This window comes from Malaclemys terrapin, chromosome 2 (genome assembly GCF_027887155.1).
Source record: "Malaclemys terrapin pileata isolate rMalTer1 chromosome 2, rMalTer1.hap1, whole genome shotgun sequence".
Taxonomy (NCBI): domain Eukaryota; kingdom Metazoa; phylum Chordata; order Testudines; family Emydidae; genus Malaclemys; species Malaclemys terrapin.
The window spans coordinates 138817586-138833753 of NC_071506.1; the positions used below are offsets into that span (position 1 = coordinate 138817586).

The following is a 16168-nucleotide window of genomic DNA, read 5'->3' on the forward strand; positions in this document are numbered from 1 at the left end:
GAGGGGGGTTGCCACTGGAGGTCACTAGGAAGGACAACAAGACTCCATCCTGGGAGTCAGGAGGGGGAATCCATCCCTCAGAGGTGGGCAGGGGCTGGGTGGAAATGCTGCTGGTTCCAGGGGCCGTTAATCCCCCCTGATTCCTCGGAGGCGTCTGAGTCTCAGACAGGTTCTCGTTCCCTTGCAGCAGGAGGACGACACGGCCAATGTGATGCGCCAGCTCCGTATCATGCGGCACTTGCACCAGGTGCCCGAGGCGCTGCAGGGCCTGTGCCTCTGAGGCCACCAGCAACTCCCGCTCCCTGCTGGAGGTACTGCTCTCGCTCTCTGTAAATTGGGAGCTAGTGGAAGGGGAAATGGAGCCCCCTGGCACTCACAGAAAGCTGATTACAGAATGAGCCCGAACTGAGAGGCACCATATCCGCCCCCCTAAAGAGCCAGACTTCAGTGGTGATACAGCCCAACCGGGGTAGCAACAGGATTGGGAACGAGGTAGGAAGTTCAGAGCAGCAAGGAAAGCCTGGAGGGGAACTTGAGAAGAGAGGTTGGAAAAGTGCAGCAAAGAGAAAGGAGCAGACCGAGCTGTTGGGTCCAGGGCCCTGGGCTGCTATCAATGTCAGGGTGGGACTGGGTTCCCCTACCGGCCCCAGAGGAGGCGGCGTACACGCACCTGGAGAGGGTTCCCAAGCCCAGCAAGGGGGCTACAGGCTGAGCAAGTGCCCCAGCGATGGCAGAAGGACTTCTGTCTGTGGAAAGACCTCTTTGGACTTTTAGTGTGAGGCAAGCTGGGCCCCAGAAGGGTGGACTAAAGGTGGTGACCTGGCCGGAGTTACCAGGCAGAGAAACTGCCGTGGTGGTGGAGCGACCATGGATGGGGGACGCTAGCCCAGCGAGAGGGCTGTGATGCCATGCCTGGCCACCGGGGGGCACCTAACGATGAGTAGATTCATTTATGATTAGCATAGTTGGCAGGATTGAGTTCCCCCTGTGATCCGTGAGGGAAGTCTTGGTTGCTGAAGGAATCATAGAATATCAGGGTTGGAAGGGACCTCCGGAGGTCATCTAGTCCAACCCCCTGCTAAAAGCAGGACCAATCCCCAGACAGTTTTTTGCCCTGATCCCTAAATGGCCCCCTCAAGGATAGAGCTCACAACCCCGGGTGTAGCAGGCCAATGCTCAAACCACTGAGCTATCCCTCCCCCAAGCAGGTGTATCAAGGGACCAAGCTGGTCGCTGGATTTCCCACTTCAGTTCCAGGGACTGGCTAAGCAGCCAAAACAGATCTAGGGGTTTCTCCTGCAGCTCCTAGAAAACCAACAGACGCAGAAGGAAGTGCAGGTGGAGCTACAGATGCAGCAGCAGCAATACCTGTGAGAGATCCTGCAAAGGGAAATCAACCCAGGATCTGCTATGCCCATGGACAAAAAGAGCAGAGAAGGAGAGCATGCCTGGGCTGTGCTGAGAAGGTTAGCCCAGGGAGAAGGGCATGAGAAAGTGTACAAGCGTGGCCTAAGGCCAAGATGGGAGCAAGAGTTCTTTGTTTTGGGGGCAGAGAAGCAGGCCACATCAAAAGACACGGCCTGCTTAGGAAATTGCTGAGTGGCTGAACGAGGGGCCAGGGCCCTAAGAAGTTAGAAAGAAAGGAGAAGGAGAAGGTGTCCTCTGACACAAACCCCCATGAGGCAGGCAAGGTGGAGGTGGCTGGGGTAGCCATGGACCTTGCAGACCCTCCACCAGTATGTCACAGAGCTACTCTCTGTGGATCACCCCGCTCAATGAGTGTTCATTCTAGGAAGCAAGCCGGCTAGACAGTAAAACAGCAGAGGCTGCTCCCAATGCTACACTCGGTTTCTCAGAAATGAGTAGACTTTATGGGCAGAAGAGACCGTTAGAGCATCTAATCTGACCTCCTGCATATCACAGGCCTTTCTGCACCATATGGGGCAGGCAGAGCTCTGCCTGGGCACAGGGGGAATGGGATGGGGGTAGATCAAGGAAAGGGGGGAGGGGAATGGGTGTGAGGGAAAGAGCTCCTGTCCCAGATGAAGGAATTTGGGGGCAGAGGAAAGGACCCTGCTCCACAGAGAGGGGAGAGGGTTTCTGTGAGTGCCAGGGGGCTCCATTTCCCCTTCCACTAGCTCCCCATTTACAGAGAGCCAGAGCAGTACCTGCAGCAGAGAGCGGGAGTTGCTGGTGGCCTCAGAGGCACAGGCCCTGCAGCGCCTCGGGAACCTGGCGCAAGTGCCGCATGATACGGAGCTGGCGCATCACATTGGCCGTGTCGTCCTCCTGCTGCAAGGGAACGAGAACCTGTCTGAGACTCAGACGCCTCCGAGGAATCAGGGGGGATTAACGGCCCCTGGAACCAGCAGCATTTCCACCCAGCCCCTGCCCACCTCTGAGGGATGGATTCCCCCTCCTGACTCCCACGATGGAGTCTTGTTGTCCTTCCTAGTGACCTCCAGTGGCAACCCCCCTCCTTGTACGGGGAGCTCCTGCCACTTCCCCCTCAGTGCCCCTGACAGCTGTTCCACCTCCAATCCACAGCTCAAGTTCTCAGACCCCTCTCCTCCAGCCCCACCCAGGTTGGGTAGGGAGGGGACTGTAGCCGGGGGAGCAGGAGGGATTCTGGCAGCAGTGAAGTGGGATGTGAGGAGGTTGAGACCTTTCCCCAAGTCACCCCAGCCTCTAATGCTGAAGCCGCAGGATGGCAGCCCTGGTGAATGGGACGGATCGGCAGCCCCTGCTGACTAGGGTTACCATACGTCCGGTTTTTCCCGGACATGTCCTGCTTTTCGGCAATCAAACGCCCGTCCGGGGGGAATTGCCGAAAAGCCAAACATGTCCAGGAAAATGCCGGCCGGGCACTTCCCCTCCCGCGGCTGCTCTGCTCTGCTCCTCCCCTCTCAGACTTTAAGAGCCGAGCTGCCCGAGCCAGCGCTACCGGCTTCGGGCAGCCCCCCCTGCCTCCGGACCCCCAGCCGCTGGCCAGGCACTTCCCTTCCCGGGCTCCAGCTGCGCTGGGGAAGCGCCAGCCGGGGGCGCAGGGTCTGGGGGCTGCCTGGCAAACCGTGAAGCCGGTAGCGCTGGGGCAGCCCTTTCCCCATGGCTGGGAGTGGGAGGAAGGAGGGGGCTGAGTTAGGGCGGGGAAGGGGTGGAGTTGGGGCGGGGCTAGGGGTGGGGAAAGGGGCGGGGCTAGGGCCCATGGAGGGTCCTCTTTTTTTATTTATTAGACATGGTAACCCTACTGCTGACTGAATCCTCCTGTTCTCTCCAGAAGGGGTCTAGCCTTGCCAGCAGCAGGACAAGCGTCCCCTGCCCATGTGCCTCAGCCTTGCCTGGTCAGACGCCATCACCCGTCAGTCCTTGGCCTCCCAGGCTGCCAGTGATGGGAGCAACTCTGGATGGTGGCTCGGGTGACACAGACACCAGACCACTAGGAATTGGGTGCGGCCCTGTGGGACAGGAGAGTCTCGCAGAGGGCACTTGGGGGACTCTCCTGCCCTTCCCAAGAGCGATAGCACCCTGTCCTAAGAACATAAGTCTGGGATGAGGCAAAGCTTGTCATTAATTAACCTGGCTAAAGAGCTGGGTGGAGCTGCTCCGGAGACAAGCTGGCTCGCTCCTGCTCATGGAGGTGAATTCATCTCCCTTCCCAGGAGCACCTGCTCTCCCTTTCATTCCCCACCAGGCTCCTTGTGCCAGGCCAGCGAATGGCCACAGGATGGGAATGAGGCCTGGGCCCCGCCCCAATCTCCTGAGTCTAATGCAGCTGCTCAACTTTTCCCCCATCAGCTGCTGGGTTTCCCCCAGGAGGGAGTAGGTGACAGGGAGAGAGAGACACACACATTTGTCCTTCTGGTTGCAGGGCTTGTGTCCTTCCAATCCCATTGGTGGCTGCACAGTGGGCAGAGTCCTCGCTGCGTGCCTGGCCCAACAGAATTGCAGGGCGTGGTGTGGAACACAGAAAGAGATAGAGAGACTCATCCTCCAGCCGGGGTCAGTCTGAGAGAAATTGGCTGGGGTCCCAGTCTCACTCTTCTAGCGGGTGCCATTTCCCAGCTGGGTTCCTTATCCCTCTGGTGCAGCAGCAGCTGGTAGAGCCGGTAAACCCCATCCCTGGCCTGCCGGCTGATGTCCTTGGCTGGGTCACTGACGGACAGAGCCAGCTGTGCCATGTGGTGACCCATCCTGGGGAATTCCGCTGAGTTCTAATGGACGGGAGAGGGAGAGGAGACTCCATCAGCATTTTCCTGTTAGCTCCCAGTCCCCCCGGGCCAGGACTCTCCGTCCCCTCAGCCCCTCTGCAGGAGATGCTAGAGGATAGGAGCTAGAGCCAGACCCTTAATTTCCTCTGCCCCCAAGGAAGCCTGGAGCACAGGGCTGTGGACAGGGCCCTCCATGAGGACTTGCTTCCCCAGCTGCTCCAGGATGACAGGGAGGCATGAACCTGGAGCACAGTCCCCTTAAAAGCCCAGCGTCACCACTTAACTAGGACAAGAAGAACTTGACTCAAGCCAGGCTCACTCTCTGCTCTGACTCTGCCTCCCCAAGAGGAACACTCCTAACTCACAGCCCCTGCAGCAGCAGATCCTACAGCCCGTCAGAGCCAGATCACCTACCCCTGGAGTCAGGAAGCTGGGGTCAGAGATCACTTACGTCAAACTCAGGGAGGGTGATGGTGAATCTGAGCAGGGCCGTGCTGCTCTTAACGGCCCTGGCTCTCTCTCGCGGCACCCTGGACACGATCCAGTAGTTAATGTGCTGTGGGGAAAGGAGGCATTGCACTGATTGCCCTGACCAAGGATGCCCACTGGGGGCCCGGCTAGGAGGACAGACTGGAAAATGGATCTAAGAGTGAAGGTAAAATTGCCCCCACCCCTCTCATCGGGCTCACCTCCAAGATGTACTGGAGCCTGTCGGTGTCTGGGGACTCTGCCAGCAGGTTCCCCAGCATGGCGTCCAGGAGGTCTGGCAAGACCCTAGGCAGATCCTGAAAGCAAGGGAGAGCCATGGGTCAGAGTTAGGGAAACTGGGGCTAAACTTGCCACAGGATGGGAAGTGGGGTCTCTGGGAAGCACTGGTGTGACCCCCAAACACATATCCTGGCCTCTCTCCTTCACATCCCACTGCAGGCAATTAGCAAGGACTCATGGCAGGATGACAGCTGGCTCTTCAATCCATGACTTTAGCTGATCTACCTGCACTTGGGCGGTGTCCTTCTCCATGCCCAGGGTGAAGACGGCGTGCAGGGCAGCTCGAAGGAGGTGGGTCTCCAGCTCTGGCTCCACAGCAGGTGTCATGGTGCTGGAAGAGAGAGGAGCCGGTATTAGACTGTGCAGTGCGGGGATGGGACTGGCACCAACACGCAGGTTAAACTGCAGGGAAATAGGCACAGGCTGGCAAGAAGGGAAACTGAGGCACCGAGCCAGGGAATGACAAGGCCAAGGTTTCTCAGACAGACAGTGGCAGCGCAGGAATAGCACCTGTTCCCTGCACCCTGCTGCCCCTCCTGTATCTGATCCTGGGAGTGAGCCTCTCCCCAAAGCCGTTGCAATGTTACTGGAGTGAAAAGAACAGCCCAGCCAGGAGAGAGTGACCCTTCCCCGCACCTCTGCCAGAGGAGCCACCCTTGGGCGGTGACCTGGGAGTGGGAGTGGGAGGGGCAGTGACTCCCAGCCCTGGGCCTGAGCAGCACTGGGGTTAGGGGAACCGGGCCGGAGGGTCTCGGTACCTGAGGTTGCCCACAGCAATCAGGGAGTTAGCAAGGACGGCGCCGGGTGGAGAGTTATCAGGCAGCTCCTCAATGAGCTCCTGTGAGACCCAAAGGAGACAAAGGAGCGTGTGAGATTCGGGCCACACTGGACATTGCTGGTTTCCTATTGACCTGTGGGACTTTGGGCAAGTTGCTCCCCGCTCTAGGCTCTGTCCCCAGCAGTCAAATGGGGATTTCATACTTTCCCACTATTGGAAAGTGCTGGGAGAATCCCCCAGCAAAAGCTGCTCTGACAGTGCTAAGCAGCATCTGACCATTAGAGGTCAGAGCACACTGCCCAGGAGGAGGAGTGTTTGGTTCTGGGCTGTTGGAGTACGGGCTTTCAACCATCTGTGCACACATATTATACTAATTGCATCTAGACCACATCTCCCTAGTTTGTTTGTGAGAATGTCCTTATTAACACCAAGATGGATCACATCTACTGTTTACCCACCTCCACTAGGCCCGTAACCCTGCCAAAGAAGGAGCTAGGATTTGTTTGGAATGATTTGTTCTTGACAAGTCCATGCTCACTAGTCCTAAGAACCAAATTGTCCTGTAGGTGCTGACAAACTGATTGTTTAATAAGGAGTTCCAGTATCTTTCCAGGTATGTTAATGGATGGGAAGACGTTCTTTTTCAGGGATCTCTGACGAGAACTGGGGCACAGCACGTAGTTTGTTGAGGCCATAAAATGGAGACAGGCACCTCTTCTCTTCTCCCAGCACCCCAGATACCTAAAAGGGTGGGACTCACATCCCTCAATGGGCTTTAAAAAAGACAATGGTTACAATGTGGCCCCAACCATTTCTGGTTTCTGCAGACTAGATGTTTTAGCAAAGTTTAGAATTCCTTGGTGCTCAACACCGTGAAACTCCCCTTTCTCCTTTACAAAGGGCTTTAACGCCCCTTATCTCACCCAGGCTCTCGACTGCCCAAAGTTGGAGAATTGTCCCTGTTCCCACTGCAGAACACCCCCCACGACACACACACAGAGTCCTCCTGGTGGTGGGAGGGGAACAGAGGAAAGGACAGAAGACGTAAGAGATGAAGAGAAAGGAGGGAGGGATGGAGGAAAAGGTAAAACAAAAAGGACAAACCCTAATGTCCCCAGTGATTCTAAGGGACAAAATCCCAGGTGGGGAATAAAATTCGACCACCTTAAGCTAGTGTTTTCCATGCCTAGAATTCAGCTGGCGCCAGATGCATCAGACTCAACAGGTTCCAAACCTCTCGGAGGCTCTTACCTTCTAAACAGGGACGTCTGTTTTCTAGTAAAATCAGGAAAAAGAAAAGAGAAAACTCAAAAGAGGTTCCTCCTGGCGCTCACGTACGTGACCCTTAATACTCTCTCAGTCCTCAAAGAGAGACCTCGAGAAGGAGACTTGCTGAAGCAAAGCTACAGGGGACTCTGAGGTTTCCCTGGCCCTGCGCCCCTGTCCTGCCTGGCTGATGTCAGCATCTCTCTGTGAGGTCACCACCTCCCCAGCACCTTTGACCAATAGGCTGAGATCCTGCAAAAGGCCTTTGTGATGTCACTGCCACACCCACTCCTCCCCTGCAGTGCTAATGTCCTGCCACAGGGCAGACACTTTGGAGGTTTGAGCTACACAAAGAAGAGACACTTAGATCTCAAAAATTAGATGAGATGTTTCAGTCTGAGCTAAGTAGTTGCTGCTCTTAACAATTGCAACATAATAAAATACAAATAAAATAGACTATTTCAGCCATTCTATTATGTCCTAATCTGATCTGAGTAAACGTGATAGGACACCTCATCTTATGCACTGCTCCTAGTGACACTCTCCAATAGATCCCCATCCTCCACCTGTCGGGAGGTAGGTAGGAGCGGATTGTTATCCCTACTTGAAAGAGGGAGAAGCTAAGGCTGAGAAAGGAGAATTGACTTGTCTTAGGTCACACAGCCAGTCCGTGGCAGAGTTGGGAATAGGACCCAAGAGCCCTGATTTTCAAACTAACCATCGGATCTTGAATTTCAGACATTGAATAACCTGAATAAAGTGTTCTCAAGTGAGTTCCAGACCAGCAAGAGTTCTTAGTAATTATTCAGCAAGTATTTTAGGAGAACTGGAATGGTAGAGAAAATAATGAACTGCAGAGAAGCAGCAAAATTTGTTGAACATATGACTGGTTATGACTATTTACTTGGTCTTAAAAGAAAACAACAGGGACCTGAGTCTCCTCCCTGTCAATAACCCCCTGCTCAGCCAATCAGGGTAGAGACCGAGGGGCGGGGGGATGAGGGTTCTCACCAGAGAGCCCAAAGGATGGCCCAGGTCACCGCTGGGGATCACTGTCTGAGCAGTATTTCAACGCCACATTTTTCGATGGACCTCCCACAATGGGAGTTGTAGAGCACCCCCCACGACACACACACACCCCTCCTGGTGGTGGGAGGGGAACGGGGAAAGGACAAAAGAAGTAAGAGATGAAGAGAAAGGAGGGAGGGATGGAGGAAAAGGTAAAACAAAAAGGACAAACCTTAATGTCCCCAGAGATTCTAAGGGACAAAATCCCAGGTGGGGAATAAAATTTGGCCACCTTAAGCTAGTGTTTTCCATGCCTAAAATTCAGCTGGCGCCAGATGCATCAGACTCAACAGGTTCCAAACCTCTCGGAGGCTCTTACCTTCTAAACAGGGACGTCAGTTTTCTAGTGAAATCAGGAAAAAGAAAGGAGAAAACTCAAAAAAGGTTCCTCCTGGTGCTCACATACATGAACCCAAATACTCTCTCAGACCTCAAAGAGAGATCTCGAGAAGGGGACTTGCTGAAGCAAAGCCACAGGGGTCTCTGAGGTTTCCCTGGCCCTGCGCCCCTGTCCTGCCTGGCTGATGTCAGCATCCCTCTGTGAGGTCACCACCTCCCCTGCACCTTTGGCCAATAGGCTGAGGTTCTGCAAAAGGCCTTTGTGATGTCACTGCCACACCCACCCCTCCCCTGCAGTGCTAATGTCCTGCCACAGGGCTGACACTCTGGAGGTTTGAGCTACTCCCTGTGGATCACCCCACTCAATGAGTGTTCATTCTAGAAAGCAAGCCGGCTAGACAGTAAAACATCACAAGCTGCTCCCAATGCTACACTCGGTTTCTCAGAAATGAGTAGACTTTATGGGCAGCAGAGACCGTTAGAGCATCTAATCTGACCCCCTGCATATCACAGGCCTCCTGTCTACCACAATAGCTACTTTTGGGGCAAACACATTCCGGAAAGGCATCTAGTCTTTATTAATGACATCAAGAGATGGAGAATCCACCACTTTCCTTGGTAGCTTCTTCCTGTGGTCAATCATCCTCGCTGTTGAATATTTGTGCCTTATTTGTCATAGGAATTTGTCTCTTTTCACCTTCCAGCCATTGGGTCTTGTTCTGCCTTTCTCTGCTAGACTAGAGAGCCCTTTAATACCCAGTATTTTCTCTCCATTAAGGCACTTCAACACTTCAATGAAGTCCCCTTCCATCTTCTTTTGATAAGCTAAACAGGTTGAGCTCTTTCCATAGCTCACTAGAAGGCATTTTTCTCCAGCCCTCAGAACATTTCATGGCTCTTTGCTGCCCCAGCTCCAATTTCTAGGACCATCTTTTTCAAAGGAGGACACCAAGACTGGAGGCAGTATTCCAATAGCAGTCTCACTGCTGCTGTGTCACCTCCCTATCCTACTCACGGCTCTGCTCCTACGTCTAATGATGGCTTTAGCCCTGTTCACCACAGCATCACACTGGGAGCTCATGTTGAGTGGCTTCTCCACTCTGGCCCCTAAATCCTTTTCAGAGTCACTGCTTTCCTGGATCCACGTCCCCATTCTGGAGGTGTGGCCGGCGTGCCTTGTTGCCACGTATAGGACCTTGCATTGGGCTCTGCTCAAACTTGTTTTCTTTGAATGGGTCCAGCTGGCCGAATGAGCCAGATCGCTCTGTATCACTGCCCTCTCCCCATCAGGAATTACCACTCTGCCTGTATTTTGTCACCCCTCAATCTTATCCGCAGTGATTGTATGTTTTCTCCCAATTCATTGATAACAATTATTTTAAAAAATTAGTCCTTGAGAGCTTCTTCAGACCCTTAGTACCCAGGACCTGCTCCCCACATCACAGTGAGAAATGCTGTCCAGCCCTGCTGGTACAGAGGGGATAAGCACAGAACAAACGTACCTTTAGGAGCTGTGTTGTCCATAGGCTCTGAACAACATGTGGGGGTCAGCAGATTACAAACGCACGACAGACCTGTAGTGTAGACAGGTCCCAACTGTGTCTCGGTTTCCCACCCTGTAAAATGGGGAGAACAAACAAAACCTTGATTAGCTCCTTGATAGCTGGGGAAACCGAGGCACCCAGCGGTGCAGAGACTCGCTCATGGTCCCAAAGCCAGGAATAGAAAACAGCAGATCTGATAGCCAGGCCTGGGACCTAACCCTGGTTTTCCTGGCCTTGCTGCTCTAAGTTTAGTCACAGCCGCCATATCTTTTCCCCCGTGTCCCTTAACCCCACGTCACTGCAGAAGAGAGATTTTCTGGTAGCCAGCTGGCTCTCCTGCATGTGGATGTCGTTCCAAAAGACGTGCTCTGACTCAGTCCCATGCTATGGTTGGCTGAAGGAACCACGTGGTCACATTCTAGCCCTGAGTTATACAGGAGGGGCGACTAGATGCACATAATGGTCCTTTCTGACCTGAACCTCTATCAATCGCTACATTTTCTGCTGCTAGGAAGAGAACTCTGGACCTATTTTCTCTCATTCACTTTCAGTCGGAATAATTTCAATCCAGGCCAAAGGATTTCCTCTTCCATTGTGTCTTCAGCACCTTTGGGAGCAACCAGTTACTGTTACCCACAGGTTACCAGTTTCAACCTGTCCCAGGGTGAGATGGCAGGGAAAGGGGTTGGAGCTCAACTGCACCTGGCCCAGGTGATGCAGGTCCCTAGGGTGAAGGGAATAAATGTGGGGGTCACGTGACAAGACGCAGCCTGTGACTAGGACCCAGGCCTGCTGAGAGATAGAAGGGCAGCCTGTACTCAGCCAGGAGAGAGACCCCAAGGGAAGCAGGCATGGGAGGGGCTTGGAGAGTCCTTTAAAGGTCAGGGACAAGCTGGGAAGGGGCCAGGCTGAGCACTAAGGACAAGGCCCTAGGAGGGAAAGACAGGGCAGTTTAGGAGATGGGGCAGATAGTCCAGTTGGTTTCGGCTCCCAGGACCAGACACCCAGAGGTGAAGGTGATTGTCGGGGCTTCTGTCCTTCTTCCCCAGTGTAGATTTGATAGCGGAGAAGACTGATGCCGTAACCCAGTGAGTTTATATCACCAATGCATACTCGGAAGGATCTAATAGAAATATGGATTTTCCAGTCTCTTCTTTCTAGGAGTCCCCAGGGCTAAGGTAAAACCCCTGCGGCCCCTCCTCATTCTGCTCACCTCCAAGATATGCTGGAGTTTGTCTGTGCTGGGGGGTGCTGTCAGCAGGATCGAGAGCTCGTCATCCATGTTCTCTGGGCAGGCCTTGCTCAGAGCCTGCCAGCGGAGGGAGACCAGGGGTCAGGAGCCTGCATTAGCACCGGTGTACCATTGACCAAGAGCTGGCTGAGGTAAGCGCCGCCTGGCCGGAGCTCGCACCCAGAAACCCTGCCCCAGGTCGGAACCCCCTCCCACACCCAAATTCCCTCCCAGACCTCACACCCGGCACCCCAACCCCCTGCCCCAGGTCGGAACCCCCTCCTGTACCCTAATCCCTCCCAGACCCCACACCCCCACCCCAATCCCCTACCCCAGCCCTGAGCCCCCTCCCGCACCCAAACTCCCTCCCAGAGTCTGCACCCCAACCCTCTGTCCCAGCCCGGATCCCCCTCTGGCACCCCAACCCCCTAATCTCCAGCCCAATCCCAGAGCCCGCATCCCCACCGGAGCCCTCACCCCTCCCTGCACTCCAACCCCCAGCTCCAGCCCAGTGAAAGTGAGTGAGGGTGTGAGAGCGAGCGACTGAGAGAGGTGGGCTGGGCTGGAGTGAGTGGGGGTGGGGCCTTGGGGCAGGGCATGAAAGGGGTTGGATCAAGGGCGTTTGGTTTTGTGCAAGTAGAAAGTTGGCAACCCTACTTAAGGACCTTTGAAAAGCAGCCTCCTTAGCACCGCTCCTGATACCAGGGGCCAAGGCGCCCCCGGACATGAGAACCACAATAGGCCAGAGCAAAACGCTGCGTTAGAAATCGGAGCTCAGGCTGCCAAGCGAACGATAGCTGACAGACAGGAGATGCAGGAATTAAGGTTGTGCCTTCAGCCAGCAACTGGTGTTCATCCATTTGCACCACACACACACCTGTAGGCAGGGCCACTATTTCCTTGTCTGTCTGCCTGTTTAGCGTCTCTCGGTCCTTACTGTGCCCATCACCGTGGTGTCTGAGTGGCAAACCAAGGGTTTGACGTGTGCATATGAAACTGCCTGACTGGAAGGACGTGGTTTGGTGTGGATCAGTGACTGCTGGGGCGATTGGTGGCAGAAGGCTCTGAGGGCCTGGCTCATTCCGACCTGGCTCATTCCAATGGCTTCTACAGCTGAGAGCAGCCCAGTCTCCTGCCTGGGTCCGACGCAAACCAGGAAGTACAGGACCACGGTTAATAAGAACAGCTCAAAAGATCATTTTCGCTGACCCAGCCCTGCACAGATTTCCAGCTTAGGTTTGCATTTTCAGCAAAAGTTCTTCTTGATTATTTTCTCCCAACCCCCTTCTGCCTCCATAATAGCCAGCCACCCCGTCAGTCGCATCCTGGGGCGCTCCAGGGACAGCGTGTGTGCGTGTATGTGTACATCTGTACATATGTGTATGTGTACATGTGTGTATGTATGCGTGTACGTGTATGTGCACATGAGTGTGTGCACATGTGAGTGTGCGTGTGTATGTGTGTACATGTACCCCAGTCAGATGTATACATCTGGATTTCCTTTGAAAGAATTTTCAAATTGAGCTGATCAAGTGCAATGGCAAAGCACCCAATTCCTCTGCCCCCCAACTGCCTTCGTTGCTTTAACGTACAACCTGCTCTGCTGGCACCTCTGACTCCTGAAAGCCCTAACGCTCCAGGGGAGCAGGCCGTACCCTGCCCTGCCCTGGCTGCCCCGGGTGTTACCTCGGAGGGAATCGTTCCAGATTCCAATGGGTGGCAGGTCCAGGGAAGAGCCTTATCTGGGGGGAGGCTGTACCAGACCCGCCCGACCCAGGCAGGCTCCCAGGTACTCTCTGCTCGGGGCTGATAAGGCTCCTTAGCAGTTTCTCTCCAAACAAATTCCAGTTCAAGATACCTGAGAGCTCCACAGCAGGGCAGCATCCCCAGAGCGCAGCAGGGCGGGGGTTAGGGGGAGCAGTCGGTAGCAGCACCTGCTCCTCATACAGCAGGAGCGAGAAGTGCCAGCCTCTCTGCACAGAGCAGCAGCGTTCAGCATGGGCCAGACGTGCTGCGGTGATGGGTAAGAGCGGGCTCGGAGAGCCAGAGGGTCTGTGGGGCAGCGCTGGGCCCTTCTGCTCCGCACTAGGGCCAGGTGGGCGTGTTCAGCTGGGATTGGAACCCACCAGCACTTGTGGGTGTGAATGTGGGGCTGGAACTCAATGTGGGGCGCTACTGGGGGGAAGGGCAGAGAGACACCTGGGCTGAGACCCCAGCTCCAGGGAGACAGTCACTCCTGCCCAGCCGGGTAAAATTGCCCAGCTGTGTGACAGCCCCCCCATCCCTGAGGAGTTCCCCCCCCCGGTATGTCTGTAACAATGCGGTTCTGGCGGAACCCAACTGAGAGTGCCAACTCAGGACAAATTGCTAAAACAGGGCAGTTACAGCCCAAGGCTGGGGTTTTTCCACCTCTAAGGCCAACCAAACCAGCCAGACTAAGGCTTCGGTCTCATCCCACTGGCTAACCGCAAGTCTCACAAGCAATCTCCTTAGATACTCCAGTTTCCCATTATTACCACCAGTGCCACTCGTTATGGGGACAAATGGTTATGAAAACCAATACCCCAGTAAAAGAAAAAGGTTCTCCTGATCCCAAAGGACCAAGCCCCAGACCCAGGTCAATATACAAATCAGATCTTACCCACAAATCACGCTGCTGCCAATCCTTTAGAATCTAAAATCTAAAGGTTTATTCATAAAAGGAAAAGATAGAGATGAGAGTTAGGATTGGTTAAGTGGAATCAATTACATACAGTAATGGCAAAGTTCTTGGTTCAGGCTTGCAGCGGCGATGGAATAAACTGCAGGTTCAAATCAAGTCTCTGGAATACATCCCCAGCCGGGATGGGTCCTCAGTCCTTTGTTCAGAGCTTCAGTTTGTAGCAAAGTTCCTCCAGAGGTAAGAAGCAGGATTGAAGACCCGATGGAGATGAGGCATCAGCCTTATATAGTCTTTTCCAGGTGTAAGAACACCTCTTTGTTCTTACTGTGGAAAATTACAGCAAGATGGAGCCTGGAGTCACATGGGCCAGTCCCTGCATACTTTGCTGAGTTACAAGGCCTATCTGCCTTCTCTCAATGGGTCCATTGTATAGCTGATGGTCCTTAATGGGCCATCAAGCAGGCTAGGCAGAGCTAATCTCAGCTTGTCTGGGATGTCACCCAGAAGCATAGCATAAGTTTGCCATACAGACAGTATAGAGCCAATATTCATAACTTCGACTACAAAACTGATACACACATATAGACAGCATAATCATAACCAGTAAACCATAACCTTGTCCTAGACACCCCATTTGACCCCCTTTATACAAGATTTGGGTGCCACTACAGGACCTTGGTTGCAACAATGATCTATACGGTCCCAGTTTATGTCAATAACATCACAATGTCACAGCAGGGTAATGTGCATACTGAACGGCAGGGGTTGCCAGAGACTGGCTGGGAGAGGCCTTTGGGGATGGAGGAAGCAGCACTAAGGTACATGCCAACCTCCCTACAGAGGAGGGGCCGTGCCCCACAGGTGTGGGGCAGGGAGCTGGGACACTGCGTGGTGGGTCATTGTCTGGCCCAGGCCCTTCCTAGCTGGAGGCCGAGGCATTTTCTTCAGGTCACCTTCCGCTGCAGCTTGGCCATGGGCCCCCATACCCTCTAGCCCAGCCAGGGATCCCAAGTGGGGATTGTCACGGCTGGCTCCTCCCTGCCGCCAGCAGCTCTTCACTGCCAGGGAATTCCTGAAATCCTGTGTGCTCCTCCCCCCACACCTCCTGGGGCTGTGAGTGCCCTCCTCCCGGACAGCCCCCCCGAGAGCTCTGAGTGCCCCTGGCCAGTCCCTCCCCTCAGCCCCCCCCCACTTCCTGGGGCTCTGAGTGCCCTCAGCCTGTCCCCCTCCCACACCCCAGGGCTGAGTGACCTTGGCCAACCCCCGTCCCTTCAGGAGGAACTCCCAGTACCCACCCAGCCCCCACACCTCAGGGTTCCCCTCCCTGCGGCTCTGTGGCCATACCCCCACCAGGGCCGACTTTAGGCCAATTCAACCAATTCCCCTGAATCGGGCCCCAGGCCCAAGCCCCGGTACGGTGTACCGGCAAGAGCCAGTGCGCTGTACCAGGGTGGTCCGGCTTCCCCAGGGGGCAATTTAAAGGACCTAGGGCTCCCAGCAGGGGCTGGAGCCCCAGGCCCTTTAAATTGCCACCAGACCCCCACTGCTGGAGCCCTGGGGTAGGGCTGTGGGGCTCTGGGGGCTATTTAAAAAGTCTGGGACTCCCGCTGCCTCTACCGCCCTGGCCCTTTAAATAGCCACTGGAGCCCCGCTGCTTCCCCAGGGCTCCCGTGGCTATTTAAAGGGCCGGGGCGGTAGAAGCAGGGGAGCCCTGAGCCCTTTAAATAGCCCCCAGAGCCCTGGGATAGCGGGGGACTCGGGGGCTATTTAAAGCTGCCTCTGCTGCACCCCGTCCCCGCACCAGCCCCGCACCGCCTGCCCTGCCCGCAGCCAGCCCCGTCTCCAGCCAGCCCTGCACCCCCTGTCCGCAGCCAGCCCCTGCTGCACCCCTGCCCTACCTCCAGCCCCGCCACCCCTGTTCTGCCCGCACCAGCCCCGCCCCCCTGCCCTGCCTGCAGCCAGCCCTGCATCCCCTGCCCACAGCCAGCCTCTGTCGCACCCCCTGCCCTGTCTCCAGGCAACCCCTGCCGCACCCCCCTGCGGCCCTGCCCAAAGCCAGCCAGCCCCGCACACCCCTGTCTCCAGCCAGCCCCGCACCCCTTGCCCTGCCTGCAGCCAGACCCTACCTCCAGTGAGCCCCTGCCCAGCCTCCAGCCAGCCCCATGTCCACTGGTGCCCTGCAGTTCCCAGGGCAGTAACCCTGCACACCTGCTTCAATGAGGGGGGCAGGGAGCAGCTGGGACCCACACATGTGCACACCACTAGGGTGACCAGACAGCAAGTGTGAAAAATCGGGACGGGGGT

At 55.3% G+C, this 16168-nt stretch overlaps 1 protein-coding gene across 4 annotated transcripts; it reads right to left on the reverse strand.

Moving 5' to 3' along the window:
- Positions 1-2704: 2704 nt before the first annotated feature.
- LOC128833096 (maestro heat-like repeat-containing protein family member 7) lies at positions 2705-11697 on the reverse strand. 4 transcript variants are annotated; one of them, XM_054021011.1, is made up of 8 exons: positions 11680-11697; positions 11185-11280; positions 9930-10043; positions 5735-5814; positions 5202-5307; positions 4898-4993; positions 4660-4764; positions 2705-4211 (listed from the first exon to the last, which is right to left on the reverse strand). In XM_054021011.1, the coding sequence occupies exons 5-8, from the start codon at positions 5301-5303 to the stop codon at positions 3984-3986; spliced, it is 531 nt and encodes a 176-aa protein (XP_053876986.1). In that variant the 5' UTR covers positions 5304-5307; positions 5735-5814; positions 9930-10043; positions 11185-11280; positions 11680-11697; the 3' UTR covers positions 2705-3983. The 4 variants fall into 4 exon arrangements, with proteins under 4 accessions (XP_053876986.1, XP_053876985.1, XP_053876983.1 ...); XM_054021010.1 differs by lacking the exon at positions 11680-11697 and having other exon boundaries at positions 11185-11364; XM_054021008.1 differs by lacking the exons at positions 9930-10043; positions 11185-11280; positions 11680-11697 and having other exon boundaries at positions 5735-6923.
- Positions 11698-16168: the final 4471 nt, after the last annotated feature.

Coding starts and splice junctions, on each gene's coding strand:
- LOC128833096 (XM_054021008.1), bottom strand. CDS start 5,955: ATGAAATCCCCATTTGACTGCTGGGGACAGAGCCTAGAGCGGGGAGCA. Junction 5,308..5,734: donor ATTGCTGTGGGCAACCTCAG/GTACCGAGACCC, acceptor TCTCTCTTCCAG/CACCATGACACCTGCTGTGG. Junction 4,994..5,201: donor AGGACACCGCCCAAGTGCAG/GTAGATCAGCTA, acceptor CCTTGCTTTCAG/GATCTGCCTAGGGTCTTGCC.